Raw genomic sequence first — 23,966 nt, 5'->3', positions numbered from 1 at the left:
CCATACCCTGTGTGTTATTCCCCTTTATGTTAATAGGAATATTTAAAAGCTGTCATCTTCCAAGCCCCTTGGCTCTTGCTGGCAGGGCTGTGCTGCCCTGCCTGCTGTTTGTACTTAGCACATTAAGAGGCTGCTGCTCTGCAAACCCCATGGCTGTGGAAGCCATTTGGACTGTCTTGATGTAAATAAAGTGAAGCTGGCAACAAAACTAATGAGGAAATGCTTTTCTGGTTATTAAATGCAATTTGGTCACAAGAATGTTGCTGTGACACTTTTCTTCTAGTTGTCTTCCTCCTTAGCCTTCATTTCAGAACATGTTCTGAGAGCAGTACTCTCCCCGTGCTGGAAGGATTTTTGTTTTAACATTTCATTTTTGTTGTACTCTATAATGCCTGTGTTTTCCCATAAATCATCTTTGAGGTGTGCTCAGTGGCCCAGACCTTTTTGCTGGTTTAATACTAGATTTATCTGACTTCAGTTGTCAGTCTTCAGCAGTAGATTATTGCTGCCATGTCAGTCTGTATCATTAGTCCTGTATTTGTCAATTTAAAAATGCTTGGGCTATTGCACTTACAACACTTTTCCCTCTTCACAAAGCACTCAAGAGTAGGTTTGTAGCTTTAGCTTCTCCTCCTGTTGTTTATACTTGTAACCTGGAAAACCAAGCAAAATCCAATCCAAAGCACACTTCTCACTGACTCAGATCTGCAGCAAGGAGCAAACACAGGCACCATTTTCATCAATTCTCTGTGTGGTACAGAGCGCTGAGCAGTGCTGAGCAGTCAGTGTGTAAGCTGTGAGCAGAGACCTGCTGTAGTCATTTATAACTCCTCAGAGCTGGTGGCCCTTGGAGGAGGCTTTTCAGTGCTTGCTGAGTGTTGAAGTTGGAAAAGTCAGTGAAGAAATGTACTCAACACAACTTTATGTGAAACACTTTATTGGATGTTGTGCCAAAACCCTTTGGAAGAAGCAGTATCCAGGTTTTTATAGAGAGGCTTCCATGCTGCTTCCAAGCTTGGAGCTTCCTTCTCAGTGCAAAGCCAGTCCCCTCTGTTTTTTGGGAGGGAGGGAAAGTCTCTTGTAAGAGCTGGGCTATGTCTTGTTCAGGGGTTTTCAGAGTGGAGGTTTTTAAAATTTATTCTTTGTACACAAAACAGGCTTTGCAGTAAAGGTGGGGCATAACTGCTTATTCCTTTTTCCTTTAAGGTTTGCTGCAGTTGCTTTCTATATTGTTGCTCCCAATCATGGTGAGAGGATGGCAGGTACTTGTCTGGTCTGTGTTCCTTGGCTCTGGGTCACTGTGCCTGTGCTGTGCTGCTTCCCCAGCTGCTCTGGGCTCTCTGTGGGGCACCAGAGGGAATCCAGCAGTTCTGTCTGTTTATTTGTCAGTTTATTGTTGCTCTGGGAAGTGCAGGAGGGAGGTGTTGGCTCCTTGCTGGCTGGGACCGAGGGGTGCTGAGAGCTGGAGGTGCCATGGGTTGTGCTTGGCTTTCACAGGAGCTGTGCTAGCTGCTGTGGGGACACGAGGGACATCAGCCTCTCCTTCCTGCCAGTCTCTCCACTCACTCCCAGTGATGGTGGCACCATGAGTCTCATGTGCTGTCTCCTGGGGCAGTCAGTGCAGCAACTAATGAGCAGCTGGGTCTAATGAGTGGTGCCACAGGAGCTGGGAGCCAGGGCTGCAGGCTGGCACGGCACTTCCCCTCCTCCTGCTAATCCATAGAATGGGAATGGCTCCCACCCCTGCTACACTCATGGGGGGCAAGCACAGAGCAGCCTGGGCTTCCAGAGCAACACAGAACTTGTGATTGCATCAACTGGGGCTCAACAACATTCCCAGCCAACACCTGAAAAATAACGTGGAACTCCAGTAATTCCAGAGCTGGCTTTTGCTTTTTGGCAGTCTCTGAAGCGTGGTGAGAGACCAGAGTAACCAAAACTGGAGCTGGGCTGTTCGTTCACAGCAGTCCCATGGATGAGCAGAACCATGGTCCTAAAACTGCAAGACGCTCTCTCCATTGTGCATGAATAAATGATGGATGAAATGACTGCTGGATTGTAAATGGAGTTTATAATGTTAATGATATAATACAGGCTCTTGCCACAACGGGTCTCCTTTCTTGTCTTTTTAAGCTGCTTGGAAAGGAGCCCAGTGCCTTATTCTTTAGTGCAAATAAATGTAAGCTAAGCAGCCTTGTACATTGAATATCACTGGCATGAGACCTCCTGGCCATAGGTACCTGTCTGCTGCTCAGCCCTTGGCTAATTCGCCACCAGCTCCCAGGAAAGGCATGATAGAAGAAGGTGGTCTGAGAGCACATTGCATCTGGTATTGGGAAAACATAGAAAACCTGATTTTATAGCCTGGTGCAGCTGTGCAATGTTGCTATTGATTTCACTGTGGCATGAAGCAAGAACACCTTTGCTGCAGAGAAGCCCCATCAGTTTCCCCTCTATTTTAACCCCTGGAGTGACACAGAGTGGGGTCAGGATGGAGCTCCAGTGAAATCCCATCAGTTTCCCCTCTATTTTAACCTCTGGAGTGACATAGAGTGGGGTCAGGATGGAGCTCCAGTGAAATCCCATCAGTTTCCCCTCTATTTTAACCCCTGGAGTGACACAGAGTGGGGTCAGGATGGAGCTTTTGGAGCCTGATATTGTTGCTGGCAGTTACGTGGTGAAAATGGGTGGGTTTAGGCTTTCCTCACACATTTCAGCCTGCAGTGAAAGTTGTTACAGCACCTCAAGAATCCAAATGCCAAAGGAGCCTTCAGGAGGGTCTGAAGCTTTTCTCTGCATCTCAGCTCAGGATGTGATTTTTAGCTGTTTTCTGTGTGATCGTGGCCAAACTGTCCAGCTCCCAGCTAGAAGGGCTGAGAAGACGTGGATATAAAGCTCTTCAAAACCCAGCTCTGCTCTTACTTCTGAGCAAGAACATTCAGCTCTTCCTTTATACTTTGTTTTATTTACATTTGAGGTTTCTCATGAAAGCAAATTACAGAGCAGAACAGGGCAGTGAGACCGTTTTATTCTCATTAAAAAGTGTTGGTTCTCTCACTCTCCAGCCTCTGCAGGGCTCCTCACGAATCACTTGCAGATGAGATGTCTGCTGCCTCATCTTTAAAAAAAAACAAATAACATACCTGGGAACTGCCAATGGAACTGTAACTTTAACATTTTACCTGGCAAGTGAGCAAATGGGCATCAGGAAGGTTTTTGTTGCCTTGGGGCTTTTGGTTGTTTAGGTTTTTCAGAACTCTGAATAGTTAAAATCAGAGTAGAATTTGAGGTAAACAAGAAAAATCAAACGCTCTACTTGTGCTGTTTGGAGAGGTCACTCTTTGCAGACAGAAGTGTAATTTGAAAACTTTTTCCAAACTCATCAAATGCTGGTGACAGGATGCACATGGAACCTCTTGAAAGAGCATAAGTGGCTTTTCTCAGAAGGAGAAGTACCTTTTGGGTAACCTTTCCACAAGTAAAGTATCAAGATCATTGGACAACTTCTCCCATTTGGAAGCAATAACTGATGTACAAAACTTGTGCCTTCAAGATGAACTTTGGGATCTGTGGGTACTTGCAGTGATGGTTTCTCTGCGTTCTTTCAATGATGCTCTGTTCTCTTCATGCAGACACCCTGCTAACAGCTGTCTGCAGTTTATGGGTCTTCAGTGCTGAAGCTCTCAGAAGCTTTAAGTTGTTTTCTTGAACACCAAGTGTAAGTTTTGTGTGAGAGATTTTCTTTTCTGCCTTGCAGGGGCTTGCACTGTGTGATTCCAAGTTCTACAGCACGTGTGACTCTAAAACCCCAAAGCCAAACAGCCAATCCCCAACCGACCCAGAGCAAAGCCCCAAACCTAGAAAGGTCGAGTGTGGGTTTCAGCAGCCTTCATTCCTGGACTGCTCTGAGCTTTGCTGTGCCCTCCTGAGGTTATTTTCTACAGGAATTTGGTGCTGCTGCTTGGCACGTTCCTGCAATAAAAGTGTGTGTTTGCAGGGAATCTGCTGGGTGCAGAATTTGGCTGGCTTTATGAAGTAGTAAATTTTCTGTTGCTTAATCTAATATTCTAGAGAAAAACAGTCGTGCAGGCAAAGGAGAATGTTGCTTCACCCTCCAGAAGTGCCATTAGAGAGCTTGATCTTGTTACAGTCTTTGCTATTACTTATTTAAGATCTGCTGCAGTCAGAAAAGCACAAAGAAAAGAGTGAGTGTCCAGCAGAGAGCAACCAACTGTGCTGAAGCCAGGGAGGCAGTGCTGGGGCCAGCCCGCTGCCTCAAGGATCAAGTCTGGGTGAGGCGAGCCCTCTTTTATTTTCTGGTGGATTAATTAAGCCCTGTGCCCTGCCTCTGTAATGTTAAACCCTGCTCAGAATGTGTGTTGCTCTTTGAAGTGACAATATCCATCCTGCACCTTCACTCAGGCTTTTCTCTCCCTTTCCAAAGCACAGACTTGCTGTCCCCTCTCCGTGGAGGTGGCTGGGTTTTGGTGGCACTGGCTGAGTGCTCATATCCTGAGTTAGGGCTGGAAGATGCTCTGGGTTCGTGCTCTTTTGAAACCCAGGCTGCTCCTGGCATCCCTGAGCAGGATGGGCTGCAGGGACAGGGCAGATGTTGACAGAGGAGCTCTCAGAGAAGAGCTTCACTCAGGCAAGGACACCAGAGCTGGAAATGCCAGTGGGGCTGGAGCCTGGATTATTTGGGGCTCCTGGGCTGGCTCTGGGAGTGTCACAGAACTGGGACTGGGACCAAGGCTGCTCCCCTGTCAAAGAAACCAGCCTAGAGCTGAAAAGCTAGAGCTGGGGGTGCTCCCCATCTTCTAAACCTGCACTCAATCCTCTCCTGGCTTGGTAAATATTTGGATATGACCACAGTAGGGCTCCTGTGTTTATGACATACCCATTGAGCTGACTGAGTTACTTCTTTTCTCATCTCTGGTTTCTCCTGCCTTCATTTATGTGCTTGGCTGTAAATGCCTCCTCAGACAGGAGCATGTTGATGAGCCTTAATGAGTTAATATAATCCCTGTGAGCTCTGTATTGCTGCTTAAAAATACTGCCTGTGGTTGCTTTAAAATGCAGCATTTTCTGCAAAGGTGCATCGTGGCACCAGCTGGAGGGGGCTGCACTGGGCTTGGGACAGCTGAGGTCCCCATGGAGAAGCATTCCCACACTGGCCAGCATTTTCCTGCTGCAGGCTCATTTGGAAATGGCCTTTTCACACAAGACCAGTGCTTAATATATCACTCAGGCTTTGCTCATTGTCTACAGTTAGTAGTCTAACCTAGGCTCAGCAAAGTAATTAGGAGAAATAATTAACAGCTCTCAGTGATGAGGCAACCTCTCTCTCCCTCCCCTCTCCCTCACCATGTGGTGCACCTTGGTAGCGACTCAGAAAACACAAGAGGACATTATGAATCAAAAAATAAGTCTTTACCTGTAATTAACTGTGCACACAAAAAGGAAAACGTGGTGATCAAGCAGCCATTAATAGTTGCTTTACTGGAGGAGGATACACCAGAATCAAATGCTCATGGTAAAATGTCCCTTTAGGTCGTGGTTCTGTTATAACATTTAATCCAAACAAAAATAAGTCTCTACCAAAAGAAGAGTTTGACCCGTACACGTACGGACATGTGTGGATAAGACACCGCACTCCTCACGTTCCTAACGCCTCGCGGCCCCTGTGCTCTCCATAAGTGCAAGAAAACAAAACCCAGCCATGAAAATACAAAATCAATGCAGCAACTACAGTCGTAGGCAACAGTATGTGCGTGGCCAGGCCCGGCCCGTGGTGGCATGTGGGATTTGCAGCAGGGATGGACCGGAGTCCCCTCTCCCCTCCCTCCCGTCCCCTGCCTGCTGTGTGCTGGGGCTCTTCCAAACCAGGACGCTAAGAGGAGGGAAAATAAAAACAACGCCCCAGCCTATACCAAAGTAAAGAAAGTAATAAAAAAACCATCCCTCGGATCGCGGCACGGTTTGCCCGGAGCCCCGGAGTGCGGAGCAGGACAGAGTCCCTGTGCGCAGGGAGGGCGGACAGGCTGTGGGGTCCCCGTGTCCCCAGCGGGGACCCCGGGCTGGCTCCGCGGCCGGGAGGCAGCGCCGGGCTCCCTGCGTACCTCTCTGCTTGGAAAGCGGACCGAAAGGCGTTGTGCAAGTCCTAGCGTGAAGGAAGGCGGAGGAGGCGCTGGGGACGGCCACCCGTCACCTCGGTGTCCCCAGGTCCCTGGGGTGACGCGCCCGGGCTGGGCTCCGTGTGCTGGCTCAGAGATCCACCCAGCCTCGCAGCTGCAGGGCGAGCATCCCCAGCGCCACGGTGGCCAGGCTGCCGCCGGCCCCGGGAGCACCGTCACAGTCCTTTTTGTCCGCCTCACACCTGGACTGCTGGCACAGGACGCCCTTGAAGCCCACGGGGCAGATGCAGCGCTGGTTCTGGTAGCAGGTGCCGCCGTTCTGGCAGAGCAGGAGCTCGTCATCGCACACATTGGCTGCGGGGTGAGAGGAGCAGGTGTTACCCTGCAGGGTTAAACCCCTTGGCTGCTGCAGGAATTAGATTTCAGCTCCTAGGGGTTAAATTATCCAGCCCTCCCAGCGCTAGAGTGTCACCGCCATATCTTCTGAAAAACCCCCTTGCCCAGGATTTCTGTCCTGGGAAGCTGAGAAGCCTCAGAGAAAAAGGAAAACAATAATTATCTGATTTGCTTCTCCTGTGTTTTGCTGCTTTGGAATGTGTTTGGACATTGTTTACCAACAGGTGATTGTTTCATTGGTTTCATGGGAATTGTTTTTTACCTATTGGCCAATCACAGCCAGCTGTGTCAAGGCTCTGGAGAGAGCCATGAGTTTTTCAGTAGTATCTTTTAGCCTTCTCTCTGTATCCTTTCTGTATTCTTTAGTATAATTTAGTATAATTTTAGTATAATATTCTTTAATATAATATGGATCATAAAATAATAAATTAGCCTTCTAAGAACATGGAGTCAGATTCATCATTCCTTCCTTCATCTGGGTTCATCTGGGAACCCCGCAAATACAAGACTAGAGCAGTTCCAAGGCCAGCAGAATGCAGTGGAGGGGTTCAAACTCCGTGGCCAAAGCTAGAAAGTAATTTTGGATTTGGGAGGAGCAGTTCCAATGCCACCAGAATGCAGTGGAGGGGTGCAAACTCCGTGGCCAAAGCTAGAAAGTAATTTTGGATTTGGGAGGAGTGGCCAGAATCTCCTCACCCTGCACGCCGCGCATCAGGGAGCACCCAAGGCAGCAGTGCTGGAGATGCTGCTCCTGTTTGGGGGCATGTCTCAGCTGCCTGGCGCTGCAGCCGGGTACTCACGGAAGCAGCCCTGTCTCCAGTAGTAGTTGGGCAGGCAGTCGTCGCACTTGGGCCCCGTGGCGCCTTCCCTGCACTCACAGTAGCCGGTCTCGTTGCAGCGGTCGTGCATGGAGCCGATCTGGTTGCAGTTACATTCTGGCCAAAGACAGGGAGGTCAGAGCCTGTCCTGCCTGGGGTTCCGTGCATGCAGCTCCCTGAGGGAGGGCTGGGGGCTTTGGAGAGGTCTGGAGATGTGCTATGGAGGAGAGCTTAGAGACCAAGGGGCTGGGAGGACAGGTTGGCCTAAGAGGCCCCAACAGTGCAAACAGCCATGGGTGCAAAGGCCACCCCTCTTTGGAGCTGAGCCCTTGCTGGCTGAGCAAAGCACCTGAATTCAGTCAGAAAGGCTTTTTATTGTGAGAGTGGGGAGGCCCTGGCATGGTTTGCCCAGAGCAGCTGTGACTGTCCCTGGATCCCTGGAAGAGTCCAAGGTCAGGTTGGATGGGGCTTGGAGCAGCCTGGGATAGTGTGAGGTGTCCCTGCCCATGCCAGGGAGTAAAACTAGACATTTTTCAACCCAAACTGTGATTCTAATTTTTAGGCTTTGTTTTCAGAGAAGAGATGCCTTGGCAGGTTGCAGAGACTGTACCAGCTGCCATCCTTGCAGAGCATGCAGGTGGGCCCCACATCCTCCAGAGAGGAGGACCCAGCTGGGGCTGTGCTCACCTATGCAGACACTCTGTGCTCACCTGTGCAGACACTCACAGACACTTTCCCTGCTCACCTATGCAGACATTCCTTGTTCTCACCTATGCAGACACTCTCTGTGCTCAGCTATGCAGACATTTCTGTGCTCACCTACACGATCTCCCTGTTCACCTATGCAGACACTCTCCATGCTCACCTATGCACTCACAGACACTCTGTGCTCACCTATGCAGACATTTCCTGTGCTCACTTCCACAGACATTCTCCCTGCTCACCTATGCAGACACTCACAGACTCTCTGTGCTCACCTAAGCAGATATTTCCTGTGCTCACTTCCACAGACACTCTCAGGCCCTCTGTTCTCACCTATGCAGACACTCAAAGACATTCCCTGTGCTCACCTATACAGACACAGACACCTTCCCTGCTCACCTATGCAGACATTCCCTGTGCTCACCTATACAGACACTCTCAGACCCTCTGTGCTCACCTACACAGACACTTTCCCTGCTCACCTATGCAGACATTCCCTGTGCTCACCGACACAGACACCTTCCCTGCTCACCTATACAGACATTCTCAGACCCTCTGTGCTCACCTACACAGACAGTTTCCCTGCTCACCTATGCAGACATTCCCTGTGCTCACCTATGCAGACATTCCCTGTGCTCACCTACACAGACAGTTTCCCTGCTCACCTATGCAGACATTCCCTGTGCTCCCCTATACAGACACAGACACTTTCCCTGCTCACCTATGCAGACATTCTCGTCGTCCAGCTCGGCGGAGCTGTTGCGGTAGAAGCCCAGGCGGCAGTGCTGGCAGTGCTGGCCCCGCGTGTTGTGCTTGCAGCTCACGCAGGTCACCACGTTCAGGAAGTCGATGTAGCTGCAGCGGTTGGAGTGGCCGTAGCACTCGCAGTCTGTGGAGGAGAGGAGGGGACAGCTGGGGACATGGGGATGGAGAACCTTCCCTCGTGCTGGGAGCCACCGTGGAGGAGGGTCCTGCCGGAGGGAATGCCATGGCCACTGCCAGAGCAGGGCTGGGGTGAGCTGGGCAGGAGGAGAGCACACAGTTCTCCACCACCATGGGGGGATCGGGCTGGAAATCATCACTCAGAGAGCAGAGCAGGGTCAGGGTCCCTGCAGTCTTGAGGTGTGGACAGGCAGGAGCGAGCCCCTTGGAATTCCAGGACATGATTTCTTTCAGAAACCACATAATGATGGGAGCAGGCAGTGGAGGGGAGTCAGATGTTAATTACAGAGCTGCCTTGTTAATGAGCAGAGCCTGGGTTTGGCTCTGGGGAGGCTGCAGGACCTGTGAGGAGCCCTGGCAAAGGCTCTGCCTCACTGGGAACAGAAGGGACTGGCCTGTGGGATGGGGCTGGCAGAGAGTGCTCTAGTGGAGATGGAGCTGCTGCTGTCCAGGTAAAACCTCACAGCCTCTCCTTTTCCCTTCTGTATCCCTTCTCAGCCCCTTCCTGCTGTACCTTTCTGTTGTGAAGGGTGCTGGCTCTCAGGTTAAATGTTTAAAATAAGCCTATGCAAGGCAGCGTGGCTTCTGTGGGATCCTGGTGGACAGATGTGTGGAGGTTTGAACTAGGGCTTGCCTGGCACAGCACAGCCTGCAAAGGTGTGCAAAGGTGGGGTGGAAGATGCCACCACCACTTGGCCAAATGCTCTCATCCCCAGGGCTGACCTCTCTCAGCTGTGGGCACGTGTTAGAAAACAATCTGTGGGTGAATTTGTACTCAGGGGGATTGGATTTTGTGCTTCTTGTGTTTGCCTTTTGTTACCATGACTTGGGATGGTGACAGCCTTGCACTGTCAGATCCAGGTGCTGGATCTTACTGGGAGTTTATAGATATGTGAGTTTATATTTTGAGATGTACAACTCAGGAGAAAAGGACTTGTGGCCCAGCTGGCCAGGTCAGGAGGTTGCCAGCCAGCAAGGGCAGAGGATAACGTGAGCAAAAACAGTCTCAGCCAGGTCTGAACTTTCAGAGCCTTTGGAGCTGGGGCTTTGTTCCAAGCAGAACATTAAACATTCCAGGATGGCAGAGGGATGACAGGGAAGGGTGTGGGTTGGCATGCACATGCGACTGGAGGAGGAGTTGTGATCAATGACATGATGACCAGGGAAGAAGGAGCAGGGCAGAGGTTTCCCCATGGTTCACAGCTGCCTGAGGAGGAGTTGAGGGTCTCTTGTGATCTCTGTGAAGTAACTTCTGCTTCATCAAATGATATCCAAAAATTTTCAGCTCAAATACTGCCTGCTGCAATTCCCAGGTGTTGTTTCAGACTAGGGAAGCACTGCTACACACAGCCAACAGCTAACCACAACTCAGACAGACCCCTCCCCACCTTCTCCATGTCTGAGTCTGCAGGACCACATCACCTGAGTGAGGTCAGGGAGCCCTGGAGCACCTCCTTCCCTCTGCTTACCTTTGTATGTTTCAATGGGAGCCACTGGGCCAGAGTTTGGTTTGAGCCGGATGAGTTTTGAGCTCTTTGTGGATGCTTGAGAAAAATCAGAGAAAAGCTTTTCCTCACAGCTTAGCACCACCCCGTGTCCTCCCCTGCCACGAGAACAACGCCAAGCCAAGAGCACCGTGCTGGCAGCACTGGCATCCATTTCTGCTGCTACATTTCTCCTCTTCCCCTCCCCTCCTCAAAGTTTGATGCATGAAACACTCAACGCATGGAGAACTCAATGCCCAACACTACTGCAGAGCTGGCAGCAGCTACTCACACGTGCCCCCTTCATGGGCGCTTGGTGGGTGGTTTGGGATAAGGATCTACCACGTACAAACCATTTTCTACTGGCCATGGAGGTGATGCCAGCTGGCACCAGAAATCTGCGAGGAGGACGAGAGCTACGGAGGTGGCATCTGGCAGGGGTTGCTACAGGGTCCTGCAGAGCAGGTGCTGCTCCAGCCTGGCCCTTCCCCAGCAGCACGTACCTGTCTTTTTCTTGTGCTTCTTGCCTGCAGAGTGTGCTGTGCGCCCTGGTTTGCTCTTCGGAGCCGCTACGCCGGAGGATAGAACAGGTCTGAGAGCTGTGCTGGGGAGGGGGCTCCCAGGGCCATGTCCCCGTGTTTGCTCAGGGAAAAGGGCTGTCCCAGCTGGAATGGGGCTCCCTGGGCGTTGTGCTGCCAGCCAGTCCCACACAGAATGACCCAGCACTGGGGGTAAAGGCCACCAAGCCTTGGGAGGTTTTGTGCATTCTCAAGCCCAGAGAGGAGCCAGGTTGAGCAGCACTGAGGTCCCACGGGGTGTTTGGAAGTGGGTTCTGGATCCATTGGATTTTTTGTGGAGTTCATGCCCTTGCAAGTGCTGGGTGGCCAGCTCCAGCCACCTGTCTCGGTCACATCCTCACAGTGACGGTGGTGGCAGGAGGTGGCCCTGCTGCCCACGGGCTCAGCCATGGTCAGGGTGCACCTGCTCCTGCCCCCAACACCATCCCTGAAGCTGCTGTGGTACCAGGGCCCTGCTGGTCTCCATGGCTTTCCTTGGCCCCAAACACCTCAAAAAGGCCTCCCTGGGGCTGGATGAGCAGAGCAGAGCTGAGCTGGATCCTCTGAGCAGGAGATTGTACAATGGGGAGCTGTGCTGAGGACAGCTGGGTGTCCTGGCCTGTGGCACTGAGGGAGGAACCTGCCCTGCCCCAGCCTGGGGGACAGGCCTGGCCTTACCTTTCATGTTCTCAGGAGGCTCTGGTGGCTTCAGCTTCTCTCCAAGTGCTGCTGTGTTTGGTGGGTCATCACAGGTGGCATCAGAGAGAACATCAGATTTAAAACAGATCCCCCCTGGTTTGCTCAACAGGGTGGCAAAGGGACACTGGAAGCTCTAGGCAGGTGTCTAGGCTGGGTCACTGGAGCTGTATCTGGTTGAGGATGTGCTGAAGCAGGAGGGAGAGACAAAGTCTCCTCAAATTTAGCATCTAGAAGTGTGAAGAGAGGCAGGAAAAATATTCCTAAGGGGAAGGTGTGGGAGCTGCTGGACGGCTGAGTGTTGGCATGTGGTCCTGACACTGGCCAGGCACAGAGAGAAGCCAGAGCACTGTCAAGGCTGTCAGCACTGCTGGCCCCTTGGTGTGGCTCTACCCCTTGTCACTGCAGCAGAAGCAGCTCTGCCTCTCTGTGAGGCCAGACAGGCCCGGGATGATCTGCACAGGAGGGATGCTAAAGTCTACAGCTGGAGGGAGCTACAGGAATCTCGGGTGGGAAAAGGGAGCTGAGCACCAAGGGCAGCTACCAAAGCGTGTGTGTGGTGGGAACCCTGAGGAGGAGAAGCTTCAGCCTCAACAGCCAGAGAGAAACCTCCCGAGGCTCCCACCCCGAGCACCTCAGGCAGCCACGGAGGAGCCTGAGCCAGGAAATGCATTAGGAGGATCTGTGCTCTGAGCGACACCGGCCTATCCACAGGGAGATTCTGCTCTACAAACAGGCTCCAGCCTCGGGAGATGACAGGATTTCCATGGTGCTCTCCGTTCACACCAGCAGCAAGCTGTGAACAATCCCTTCCACCACTCACCATCCTCATCTTTCGTGTACACAACTAAACCCCGAGGCTCAGCCCCGCTGCGTGCAGGCCGCAGAGGAGCCCCGAGCTCTTTGCTGGGCAGGAGGAGGAGAGAAGCATGGAAAACACAGATGCAGAGCTGGAAACTAAAGCATTCTCTGAGCTGGTTCTCGCTGGCAGGACCCATCTCAGCCCTTTGGCTCCTACCTTGTGCTCCTGGGCCAGCCTTGGCCGGGGGAGAGCCCACCTGCAGCGGGGCAGCCGCCGACAAGCTGGGGTAGTCTTGCAGTGATCAAAGGGAAAATTGTGTTACTGGGGGAGCTGGTGTCTCACAAAAGCCCTGCAGCATTCACACAGGGGGTCAGAGCCCCAAATCCAGCACCCAGCCCTGTGCCACGGAGGCCTTCAGGCACCAGAGCCCTTGAACTGTGAGGGGCAGTGTGTGCTGAGCTGCCCTGTGTTCACATCTGAGCCACTGCCCTGCACCCCTCTGCTCTGAAATAACAGCTGAGAAACAGCACACACACACCTGGGATGGAGGCACCAAGCCCTGGTTCCCAATCCCAGCCTCCACGCCCTCCTTCAGGCTCTGCTGTTCCCTCAGAAACACAAATCAAAGAATTTCCAACCACCGCGGGGAAGTTGAACCAGCAAGAAATTGTATAGCTCACTTGTTTGGTTTCCCTGCAAACCCTCACCCCCACTGGCTCCATCCCCCTCCCCTGCTTCTCAATATTGGTAACAATCTTCAGGTTTGCTAGAAAACAAACCAGGGACTAAAAATTTTAAAAGCCATATTATTAATTTCAAGCTCCAGTTGGGTAACATAAGGAGGAGGAGGAAAAAAAAAAAAATCTCTTGATTCTTGCCAAGTTTCAAAGGACAAACCCGAGTAGGAGAGAAATGTGATTTCCCAGCTTCATCAAGGGGATGATAAACAATACAGAATAAAAAAGAAAAAAAAAAGATTATTTTTTTAATGACAAGCTCTAAGAGAAGGTGATAGACATTGTCCTTTTCAGCTGGAAAGTGGAAACCAATTGATATTAATACGGTGTTAAAGAGAATATGAAAAAATCCCTGTGCAAATTGGCAAGGGTTTAATTAGAGTCACAATAAAAAACAGCCCTGGAGGCATTTTGCTTTTTAGTCATTCACATACACCTCCACTCAATCGCATTTACAGAGCCAAGAAAATTATTAATGCTCATTATCCTGAGAACCTTTCCCTTTGTAGCTCTGGGCCATGATGGACAGTTTTACATTTTGAGAGGGGGAGAGAGACACATTTTGCCCCAGACCCACTTCATAAAAATGGGAAACGATGGGCAGCTCTGATGGAAATTGCTGTTCTTGGTGGAAGTGGAATAAATTGAACCAAGAAGTCACATTTCATAGCAAAAACCACTGGGGCAAACAGCACTGGAGGAGTGGGGGAGCAGCCTGGAAAAATCCTTCTCAGAGCTCCCTTTCCTGCAGGACCTCCCCAAAACCAGGCTGTCCATGCTCAGTTTCTGCTGGAGCTCGTGACCACCCAGCAGGGCTCAGGCTTGTCTTGTTTTTCCCAGAGGTGAACTGGCACTGCTGAGACTGCCATGAGCCAGAGGGAGGAAAATTGAAGCAGGAAAAAAAATTAAAAGGAAAAGTTTGGGGTTTTTTGGTGTTTTTTTTTTTTTCTCTTATTTTGAACATGGGAAAAAATGTAACAAATGGCAAGGAAGAAGTTGACAGGCTTCAAGGAAGGCTTTGAAATAACAGAACTGCAGAAGGCAAAGGAGAACAGCACTTAATTCATCCTCCAAAGGGTAACCCTGTGGTTTCTCCTCCTTCTACCCACTTTGGCAGCTTCCACTGCCTGCAGACCCCACGCCTTGCCCATGAGCTCCTCCCTGTCTCCCCTCTCATCACAGACCAGGCACAGAAAGCATCCTACGAGCACGACCACAGCTCCACCTTGACCACGAAAACACCACGAGCAGCCAAAGGAAGCAGATGTCTAGCAGCTCCATGCAACCCAGAGACAACCCAAATCTAATCTACTCCTCTAGCCTACGTGCCACGCTGCTCCTGCCGAGCTGCTACCCACTGGTGTGCGGAGGAGAAGGGAAAAACACGTCGGGCTGCCTTTAAATACCTGGTTTTTTCTGTGTTTCTGTCACGGGCACTGAGGCAGCAAACTCAGAGGCTGGGCTGATGATGCTTGCTGATGGTGGGAAGCAGAAATTCAGAGGGCAGAAGACAGTGTGTCGGTTAGAGGGTGAAGCAGTGCAGGGATGGGGCAGGGCTCTGGCAGGACTGGTTTAAAATGTCTGGCTTTAGAGCAAGGAGGGATTTTAAAGCTTCTAAAATTCAGAAGAGTATTGACAACAGAGTATCTCACTTTGGGATTTTAACTCTGCTTGGGGGCCACCTCCTGCAAATGTGCCCTACCAGGAGTTCAAGGGGTCACCTCTTTCACAAAGTGTTTCCCTTGGTGCCCAGGTGAATTAGATCTGCAGGCCCTTGGGAATGCCATGGTTTTAAAGAAATACTTTCTGTTTTTCATGGAGGAGGAGCATCTCTGGCCAAAAGCAGACCAGAATTCATCTGTGCCTTGATTCCCTGTTGCTGGTCAGTGGCACAGAGTGGATTTTGGCAACAAGCCCCTCATGATGCCAGGTCAGGGCAGGTCCTTGAGCTGCTGGTGGCCCTCTTCTGTGGAGCAGCCCCTCCAGGGACACCTCCTGGTCTGCAGAAGCACAGATGGGGATCTGGATGGGGTGAGGAGCAAGGAACTCAGGCCTGGCTGTATCAAGCCAACGACCTGGCAGCTGGGCTGCAATTTATTAATTTTGTCCCTTGCCATCAGTTAATGAAAGCATGAGGAAAACATTTTCTCTTGCCCAGGAAGCAGGTTTTGGAGAAGGAATAAACCCTGTGATGTCTCTCAGGTCCCTCAGAGAAGCATGGCAGGAGAGGTTACCCCCAGCACCCCAACTCCCCAGGGACACTGTCCTGCCTGTGCCAGAGGTGGCACAAAGGCAGAGCACTGCAAATCATACAAGAGACACACCAAGCAGCTACCCACATGAACACAGCAAAAAAATAGCCCTAAAATGTCACTACAGGTGAGCATGGATAAAAATCAGATCAGCCCAAGTGCATTGTGTGCATGTAGGTGTGATCACCTGCCCCTCCTGGGACTATGGGGATGGGTGAGCTCCATGCTCACCTCCTGCACAGGTGCAGCACGGATCTGGGGAAGGAGCTCTTCCTAATAGAGCTGAGCCTTGCACTCTTTTTCCAGGGTCACTCCATCTCCATGGAAGTTGGACCTAAACCCTCAGCTCCCTGATTAACTCCTCAAGCAGGGTACTTCCATGAATATATCTATATTTGCATAAACATGCAATCAAGCTTCCTCATCCCTTTGACTGGCTTCTGGCAGCTCCCCCAGACAGACTGTTACTAACATGCTGTGGGTGTAAAACGTCCTCCTGGGAAATATCAGGCCCTGAAAGCATGGCAAAGGGAGGAATGCGTGTCTAATTCCCCCATGAACAGCTTAAAAAAATGTCCTGCTGTTAAGTTTTATCTGCTCATTTCTAAAAGACAAGGAGAAACTCTGTCTCCTTGTTCAGGGGAGGAGGGAAGGAGGAACCCCCAGAAAAAGGACAAAAGTTTTCCTCCACTGGGAGATTTCAGAAATGAGGAAAGGATGTTTCTGGCACGTGTGTGAGCTGCAGCCCTGCGCACTCCTGGGTTGCTTGGACAGCAGCCACCTGGGGAATGCTGGAATTCTGCAACAGGAAAACTGCATCTGCAGTACATCCATGGGTTTGGCCACAGGGATTGGGACAACCAGCAAGGACAGAGCAAAACCTGTGGGCTGCTCTGAGTCTGGTGGCAAGTTGGGAGGCCAGGGATAGAGCAGGATGGGGTACAATTCCCCTCTCCTTACAGGGAAATACGTGGTTTAAATTTATTATGAAACAAAAAACTCTTCATTGCCTTCCTGCCCTGCTTGTCATGGAGCTGTGAGAGCATCTCTGGCAGCTGTGCCAGAGACAACAGCAAACCAGGGCTTCCTGGTGGAATGTGAACCAAGCCAGGGTGATTTTTATCCATGTCCCTTTATCATCCTACAGAGCAGAGATCCACGGCCACCGACACAGCAGCTGAACGAGGAGCCTGGGAGCGGAGTCCTGGCTCCTGAGTGGGGCAGGGAGCATGGCACCCACCTGGCTGGGTGGTGGTGGCTGGTGGGGGGGTGCTGCTGGTGGTGGTGGTAGTTGTGGTGGTGGTTGAGGTGGTGGTTGAGGTGATGGTGGTGGTTTTTGCGGTGGTGGTTTTTGCGGTGGTGGTTTTGGCGGTGTTTACTCGCTGCGGTCGCTCGTATGCTGACAAGCAAAGAGAAGAGTTGGGAGGCACTTACTGGGGGGATGGTGGGGTTCTGTGCCAGCCTGCACACCCGTGGGGCTGCTGCTGCTGGCCTGAACTGTGACAGATTTCTCAGCACGGTCACAACTGGGGCACCAGCAGGATTAAGGCGACGCGGTCGATGAGGCTGCCCGCAGCGAGGGCGTGTGTGTGTGAGCAGGGGCTGCAGGCTGGGGCTGTATCAGCTTACTCTGCTGGTGCAGATATTGGCTTAAATACTTACAGCTCCATCATAAACTAATTGCCAATTAAGCTGAAAGGGGAAGATGAAGGCATGTCCGGGCAGGGATGGGGTGAGGAGCGGGCGGGAGGCGCCAAAGGGAGCCAAGCTGTGCTCCCACTGCTCGGTGCCCACACGCCTAGTTGTGCTCCATTCCCTGCTGCCACCCCTCCCCAAATTACCTGGCACCATCAAAGCCAACCAGAACCATTGGTGTTTGTTTCCAGTGGCACCATTCAAATTTTGGGATGGCTGAGGGTCAGCAGAGCCCCCGAGGAGCCAGGAGTGATCCCACCCCACTGCTCCCCAGAACAACCCTGACTAAAATAACACTGGGACACAAATTCCTGCTTAACTTACACCTGCTGCCCTCCTGTCCTTGTTTGTCCCACTGCTTCATGCAGATTATCGTGCTTAATTTCATAATAGCCCTGAGCTAGTTTAAATACTTAATTTAGGTCACTTCTAGTCTCCTATGTGGGCTAAATAATCTCTCCTTAACTGGCCTTGGACATAAATCCCTCCTGTCCTCCTCCTGCACATCGCTCCTAGCACCCTCCCAGCTTCCAGGGAAACAAAAGTAGTGCTGAGGGTGCCAAGCTTTGTAAATGGGAGGGAAAAAAAGTTATCAAAATGGTTTTGAAGACAAAGGTGAAGAATATTTTGAGCTGTTGAAACATTTATTTCTTAAAAATCCTACATTACTTAAGGGAGACCTTTAATTTTTATTTGAAAATTTCAAGCAATTAACTGCTAAAAATCTAAATATGGTTCATTTACCCAGAAAACCTGTCCTCCACTTCTCAATTAGGTGCATTTTCCTTAATTGCATTTGCATTTCCCTGAAACGATTCCTCCTCCAATTCTTCCCACTTGCCTGCAAACCAAAGAACTCATTATTCATTCAGCTCCCTGATTTGTTTCTTCTGGAGGGGCACTCTGCACCACAACATTCAAACCCAGGCTTCTGCTTACCCAAAACTCCAGGCTCTTTGATATCAAACTACCTCCAGCTTTGTTAAATAAGGAGCTCTCTCCTGCCATCAATCTTGCAGCAGAAATCCCTGCTGAGCTCTGCCTTTGCTGCTGACACCTCACAGACATTAGTTCGTATGCATACACGTGTACATACAGATGTACACATGCTCTAGATGCTTTTTTTATTGATAGCCCAAGGTGACCCAGGCTGGGTTCTACACCAAATAATTCACACCCAGCTCCTTCTCAGAGCAGAATTCTGCAGTACTGGGGGGCTAAGGGGGGGAGTTCACAGCCAGCACTGGTGATTTTGAAGAGTCTTTTTTTATTTCCTTTCCGGCTGCCATACTAACGAACCTCATGGGGGAAACCATGCCAGAGGAAGAGGCAAAATGAGGCTGCTGAAGTCAGAGGAAGAAAATATAAGACTCTTTGACAAGACAGAAAATGAGGCACAATTAGGGAAGACTTATTGCCTAGGAAAATGATAATGGATAGAAAAATAACCATATTTTTTTTCCTAGTGACATCCACAAGGATCATGCACCGAGGTGTTAAATGCCAGCATTTCAGTCAGGGTTTTACTTACTGCCAAAGGCTGAGCCTGCAGCTGCACCTGGAAAAAACAAGAGGAAGCCCAGTCACTGGAAGCAGGACACCATCAGAAGATCACACAGACGCACAACATGGGACTGAGCAGCAGCTAATTAGCGGGGGCTTGCTCACAGGCACATCAGTTTGCTGCTGCAGCTTAAAAGCTGCTTTTGTCAAAGCACAGAAACAGCCAGACAGCGCTGTCTGGGCTCCCGGCATCTCGAGCCTTTCACCTGGGGAAGGAAAACCAGCGTGGTCCTTGCTGGTGGGGTTTTGCTGTTAACCATTTCCTTGGGCTGCTGGGACAGCCCAGCAAAGGACAAGCACGTAGGAGCACTGGGCTGAGGACAAGCTGTGGGGTCTGAACCATCACAGAATCACAGGATGAACTAGGCTGGAAGAGATCTTTAAGATCATCTAGTCCAACCTATGAGCTAACACCTCCTCATCAACTAAGCCGTGGCACTGAGTGCCACATCCAGTCTGTTTTTAAACACATCCAAGGGCCTCCCTGCTGTAACACGTGGGTGAATCACGGAAAGTCTCAGCTCTGAGTGAATATAAAGCACAGCGATGGAAGAGGCAGGACTACCACGAGCAGAGGGCTTCAGAGAGCTGCTTCTGGGGCAGAGGATGTTGATGTGGGGAGGAGGAAGCAGCCGAGAGAGTTGGGGTGGGGAGGAGGAAGAAGACTGAATGACAGATGGGAAGAGAGATGAACGGGAGAAGGAAGAGCAGAGGAAAAAGGGAAATGGGAAGAGACACAAGGAATGGAGGGGAGGGAAAGAGAGAGAACAGCATGTCTGTGTCTGTCAGCACCAGAAACTCTCCCAGGCTCCTTTGAAGCAATGCAGCCTCTTGGTGGGAGCTGACAAGCCCGTTCCCTTTCAAAGAACCTGCTCGTCTACCAGCCCTGGCACACACAAAACATTCCCGTCACGGCCTTCGGAGCCTGAATTTCAGCTTTGATCATCTTAAAGCACATAAATCTTTCAAAAAATTTGAGGGGAGGGAGAGAAAAGATTCTCTTTGGTAATGCTCAAAGCTGCTGCTTGAAAGGCTGGAGTGGCTACTGTGGCTTTGTGACATTTAAACAAGTTTGCTAATGTGGAGTGGACAGGAGCCCGGGAGGAACCCGCCCATCTGTGGCGTCTCCTGCCCCAATTCCCTGCTCAGAGCACGGTGGGAATGCATCCTGCATCTCGTTTGTGTGCTGCCACCGCTGTCAGAGCCGTGTTCCAGCAGCAAGTGGAGGAGGCTGGGGCTGTGCAGGGGACACCAGCAAGCACAGACAGGATCCAGAGAGCAGCCAGCACTCCTGCAGCCGAGCAGAGCCAGCCCAGAGCCCGTGGGCTGCCGGGCAGCCGTGCTCAATAACGCCTTTGTCAAAGGACAATAATTGGCCTTGCCCCAAAGCCGTGCTTGTATCTTGGCCTAAGGTCATCATCCCTGTTCTTGACCATCATTTAGATTCACCACTCCTCTGCCCGCAGCCAGCACATCACCTCTGCATCCACCAGACCCTCTTTCATGTCTCTGTGTACCAAGACAGAGTAAGAACCCATTTCCCTTTGGAAAGCTGAGCATCCTGCACTGATTCCAGCTGGAGAAGGACAAGATGAGCACCCTCTCCCCTCCTAGGGTGCAGCCCAGGGCAGGGCTGGCTGCCTGCAGGTTACTTACATGCATTGGGGGACCCGTTGGGGAGAGGCAGGTAGGACCCTGCTCGCCAGGACCTGGAGCGAAAGTTCTTCTTGCACTTGCCACAGTCCTGGCCCGTGGTGTTGTGCTCACACTCGCACTGGAGGCTGCCCTCTTTGAAGGTGCACAGGTTGGCGTGGAGGTTGCATTTACACCTGGGGGAAGAAGACAGGGAAGAGCTGTCAGGTGTTGCTGCTGCTCCTGCTTGCCTCCTGCATAGTGCTGGAAATGTGCTGAGGCCGGGCTGGTCACCCCTTCCCTGCTGCTCCTGAGGATTTTCTCACTGAACTGGGGTCCAGTGTCCACCTCCTCACCCAGAGCAGATCTGCAGCCTCTCACCCAAGATGAGACACTTCACTCCCACTATCTGACTGAGGAGCACAGACTGCTTAATGGCAAGTCAACATCTGCAGCTGAGACGCCAGGAAGGAGTCCCTCACATGTCAGGCTGTTACAGGAATCTGGGTAATTACCTCAGATGGAGGCTTTGGACACTTGAAAGCAGTGTCTGGCTTTGGGTGGAGGAGCTGGGCTAGCCCTGGTGGCACTCAGCCCTTGCCCCCTATGCGCTGTGCCAAAGCCAGCAGCATTTTCTCCTGTGATGTGAGGCTGCCCAGCACAAACCCTCCTCCCTCTGTGCAGCACAGCCCCAGCCTGCTGTGACCAAAATAACACAGACAACAAGCCACCAGCAGCATCCACCAGCTAGTCCCCGCCTCATCAAGAAGGCAACAACTAAAAACGCTATTCAGCAATTTGCAAACATTAAGAAACTTTTAATGAGCTGTAGTGCAGTATGCAGGGAATAATTATCTCTGTGCACAATAATTCCTGTTGCTCAGACTCCGGAGGTGACTCGTGCAGAGCGCAGAGCCTGAGCCCATAACTCACACGTGGCTCTGGTGACTCCTGGGCCCGAGCTGAGGCCATCAGACAGAGACTTTGGGGACCAAAACACCTCATTTCATTCCAGACAGCCGATCCCTAGCCCGGCCTGACGGTTTTCCCTGCTTTGTGCAATAATTTACACTCTCAGAAGCAGAAGCATTAGAAAGCAGTAATGCTGCGCCTTCTGTGCAGGGGTGGAGAAGTCTGATGGGGCAGCACTTCCTTTTACAGGGCTCAGGACATGCAGAGCTGAGGGAATGAAACAGAGGAAACATGGCCTGCTGCTCCTTGTGCTCTGCCTGCACTGGGATAAACAGCCTGGATTAGGCTGGAGCTGGGAGTCTGGGTGTGGGTGCTGGGCATGCCCCCTGCTCCCGGTGCCTCTCCCCTCTCCCTTGGAGCCCCCAGAGAAGCTCCCCAGCCACCTGCCTGACCCACTGAGGCCGCCTTTGCCGTGCTCTCCTCACGCATGGCTGGATAAGCTGACCTCATGTATGATTTCTTTTTTCCCTCTCCCTCCCCTCCCTGTCCTTAATTCTAGCAAACCCCGCTCAGAGGCTAAGCATAAGCTGGATGAACAATCTCTCCCCATCTTACAGCCCTGCCCTGTGTCTGACCAAGCAGAGGAGGGAATTTTGCAGCCTCTACAAGGGAGGAATTTTGCAGCCTCTAAAAGGGAGGAATTTTGCAGCCTCTAAAAGGGAGGAAAGCAGAAAACGTGGCCCAGGGAGCAGAGGCAGGCAGGCTCAGCGTGCTCCACTTGGTGAACGAGGGCTGGAGCCGCCGCGTCACGGCTGACAGCACTAACAGCCCTGCTGCTCTGGGACTGAGCCACCAGCCCCAACCCAGGGCAAGGAAGTGGCTTTGGCCGGTGCCTACAGGCAGGAGGGATGCTGCATTTCAGATGCTGCAGGTCCCCTCTGGCTCTGGTGAGGAAAGGTTTGGCTGAGCTGTCCCAGCCCTGTGGCACAGGCGCTGCCCAGCCCCGGGTGCTGCGGAGCCTGGCTCTGAATTATTCAGTGTCCACACAGCGTGGCCTCCTTCTCTCGCTTCAAAAGCAGCAGACAGAGCAAAGCAGGCAAGGATGGTGTGGTAAAGCAGGTTAAAGCAGGTCAAAGCCTCACCACTGCTGCTCTGGGCCCTGCCTGAACAGGGTAACAGCTCCGGGAGCTGCAGCTCTCCTCCCTCCTGCTCTGATGGGGTGAGGGGATGGGGCAGCTCCAGGACGCAGCCTCAGCATCCTGGGGGGGTTTAGGAGCCCCAGGGGAGTGGGTGCAAGGATGGAAGGGACTGTCACAGCCCTTGTTTTCCCTGAAGTTTGGGATGAGGTGGAGGGTGGTGCTTGGCTCCAGTATCTGACCCTGTGAGTCACGGACCAGTCACAGCAGGGACATCAGTCCTGGGTGGCCACCACCTGGTCCCCAAGGTGGCCTGAGGCAGCCTCAACCAACCCCCTCCACATGTGGCACATCCTTGCTCCTAGCAGGAGCCAAGCAGACATTTTGGGCTGCTTCTGGCTCCCGGGGCAGGAGGGTGAGACCCGTTCACCTTTAATTTGGCTCCAGCTACAAATCCCCCTCCCTACAGCAGGACCTGGCCTTGCTGAGGCACGGGTGTGCAGGAGGGTCACAAGGCTCTGCTCCTCCACACACACGGCTCACTTGCTGCTGGGGAGGGCTGGGAGCCCAGCAGCAGCTCCTGGGACAGCCCAGCTGCCTGCTGCACAGTGGGATGGGACAGGGAGGGAGCTCATGGATGTGCCCCGGCCAGGTGTGATGGAGCACTGCTCTTCCCAGGGGAGACCCTCACTCCCCAGTTGGTGTAAACAAGGCAAATTGAGTCAATAGGAAGCAGAGGCAGTGTTCACCTTGCCTGCCTGTGCCTGGGTCACTGATTTTTCTCGCTGCTAAGCCCTTTGCCACTGTGCAAAAGTTTTGTTTTCTGAAGGATCAATTTTACCAGGGAATTGCTTTCTGAATTCGACCTTTGAGGATCATCAATCTAAGCAGGGAGCTGTAACCCCAGCAGGCTGACCCCACAGCACAGCACTTTTCAGCCCAATCAATCAGGCTGCATTATTTAATGGTGAACAGCCGAGCACCCTCAGCCAGCCCCGTTTTGGGCAGAGGTTTCTGCAGCTCGGGCTCAGTGGATCAGCTTCAACCCCTTCCTCAGGCTCCTGTGCCTCTTCCTCTGGGCCCACAGCCCAAGGACAATGGTCTGTGCCTGCTTTTCCCCAGCCAAGACTCAGCTGGTGGAGGCTGGAGTAAATGGCATTAGCCCAGTCCCCTGGGTGGGAGCTGCTCCTCCTGCTCGCTCTGCTCATCCTCCTCGGCTCCCAGCCACGCAGGAAGGAGAGGATGAAGGGAAAGGTTAGGAGCTACTTAGCAATGAGGCTTAAAAATCAGCAGCGGGGCAGACACCTGCTCTGTGTCCTGCAGAAGGGAGCCGTGGCCCTGCTCCAGCCCCAGGGCTGCTGGTTGCAATATGGTCTCTCTGGCTCTGGAGGAGATCTGGGGAGCTGGGAGTGTTTTTCCTCTCTGGCTCGTGGGTCAAGGCTGTGCTGACAGTGCATTCAGAGCCTGTGTAGGTCAGCAGTGGTGGGGAGCAGCCCCAGCAGGACCCA

The 23,966-nt window shown here is 52.0% G+C and overlaps 1 protein-coding gene across 5 annotated transcripts in view; it reads right to left on the bottom strand.

Annotated features, from left to right (window-relative positions):
- Positions 1 to 5,408: 5,408 nt before the first annotated feature.
- NTNG2 (netrin G2) overlaps positions 5,409 to 23,966 on the bottom strand; it is a 49,259-nt gene continuing 30,701 nt past the window's right edge. The window contains exons 4-14 of one of the 5 annotated variants that reach the window (XM_038156043.1): positions 20,435 to 20,607; positions 18,747 to 18,773; positions 16,761 to 16,919; positions 14,675 to 14,743; positions 12,748 to 12,822; positions 11,712 to 11,762; positions 10,980 to 11,042; positions 10,462 to 10,536; positions 8,772 to 8,939; positions 7,331 to 7,465; positions 5,409 to 6,488 (exon numbers count right to left, since the gene is read on the bottom strand). In XM_038156043.1, the coding sequence (XP_038011971.1) occupies positions 6,265 to 6,488; positions 7,331 to 7,465; positions 8,772 to 8,939; positions 10,462 to 10,536; positions 10,980 to 11,042; positions 11,712 to 11,762; positions 12,748 to 12,822; positions 14,675 to 14,743; positions 16,761 to 16,919; positions 18,747 to 18,773; positions 20,435 to 20,607 (1,219 nt within the window). In that variant the 3' untranslated portion in view covers positions 5,409 to 6,264. Of the gene's footprint in view, positions 6,489 to 7,330; positions 7,466 to 8,771; positions 8,940 to 10,461; positions 10,537 to 10,979; positions 11,046 to 11,711; positions 11,763 to 12,747; positions 12,823 to 14,674; positions 14,744 to 16,760; positions 16,920 to 18,746; positions 18,774 to 20,434; positions 20,608 to 23,966 lie in introns of all 5 variants that reach the window. The other 4 variants (XM_038156044.1, XM_038156040.1, XM_038156042.1 and 1 more) reach the window with 4 other exon arrangements.

This window comes from Motacilla alba, chromosome 17 (assembly GCF_015832195.1).
Source record: "Motacilla alba alba isolate MOTALB_02 chromosome 17, Motacilla_alba_V1.0_pri, whole genome shotgun sequence".
NCBI lineage: Eukaryota > Metazoa > Chordata > Aves > Passeriformes > Motacillidae > Motacilla > Motacilla alba.
The sequence above is the reverse complement of the archived record's forward strand: the minus strand, read 5'-3'. Positions and strand labels throughout refer to the sequence as shown.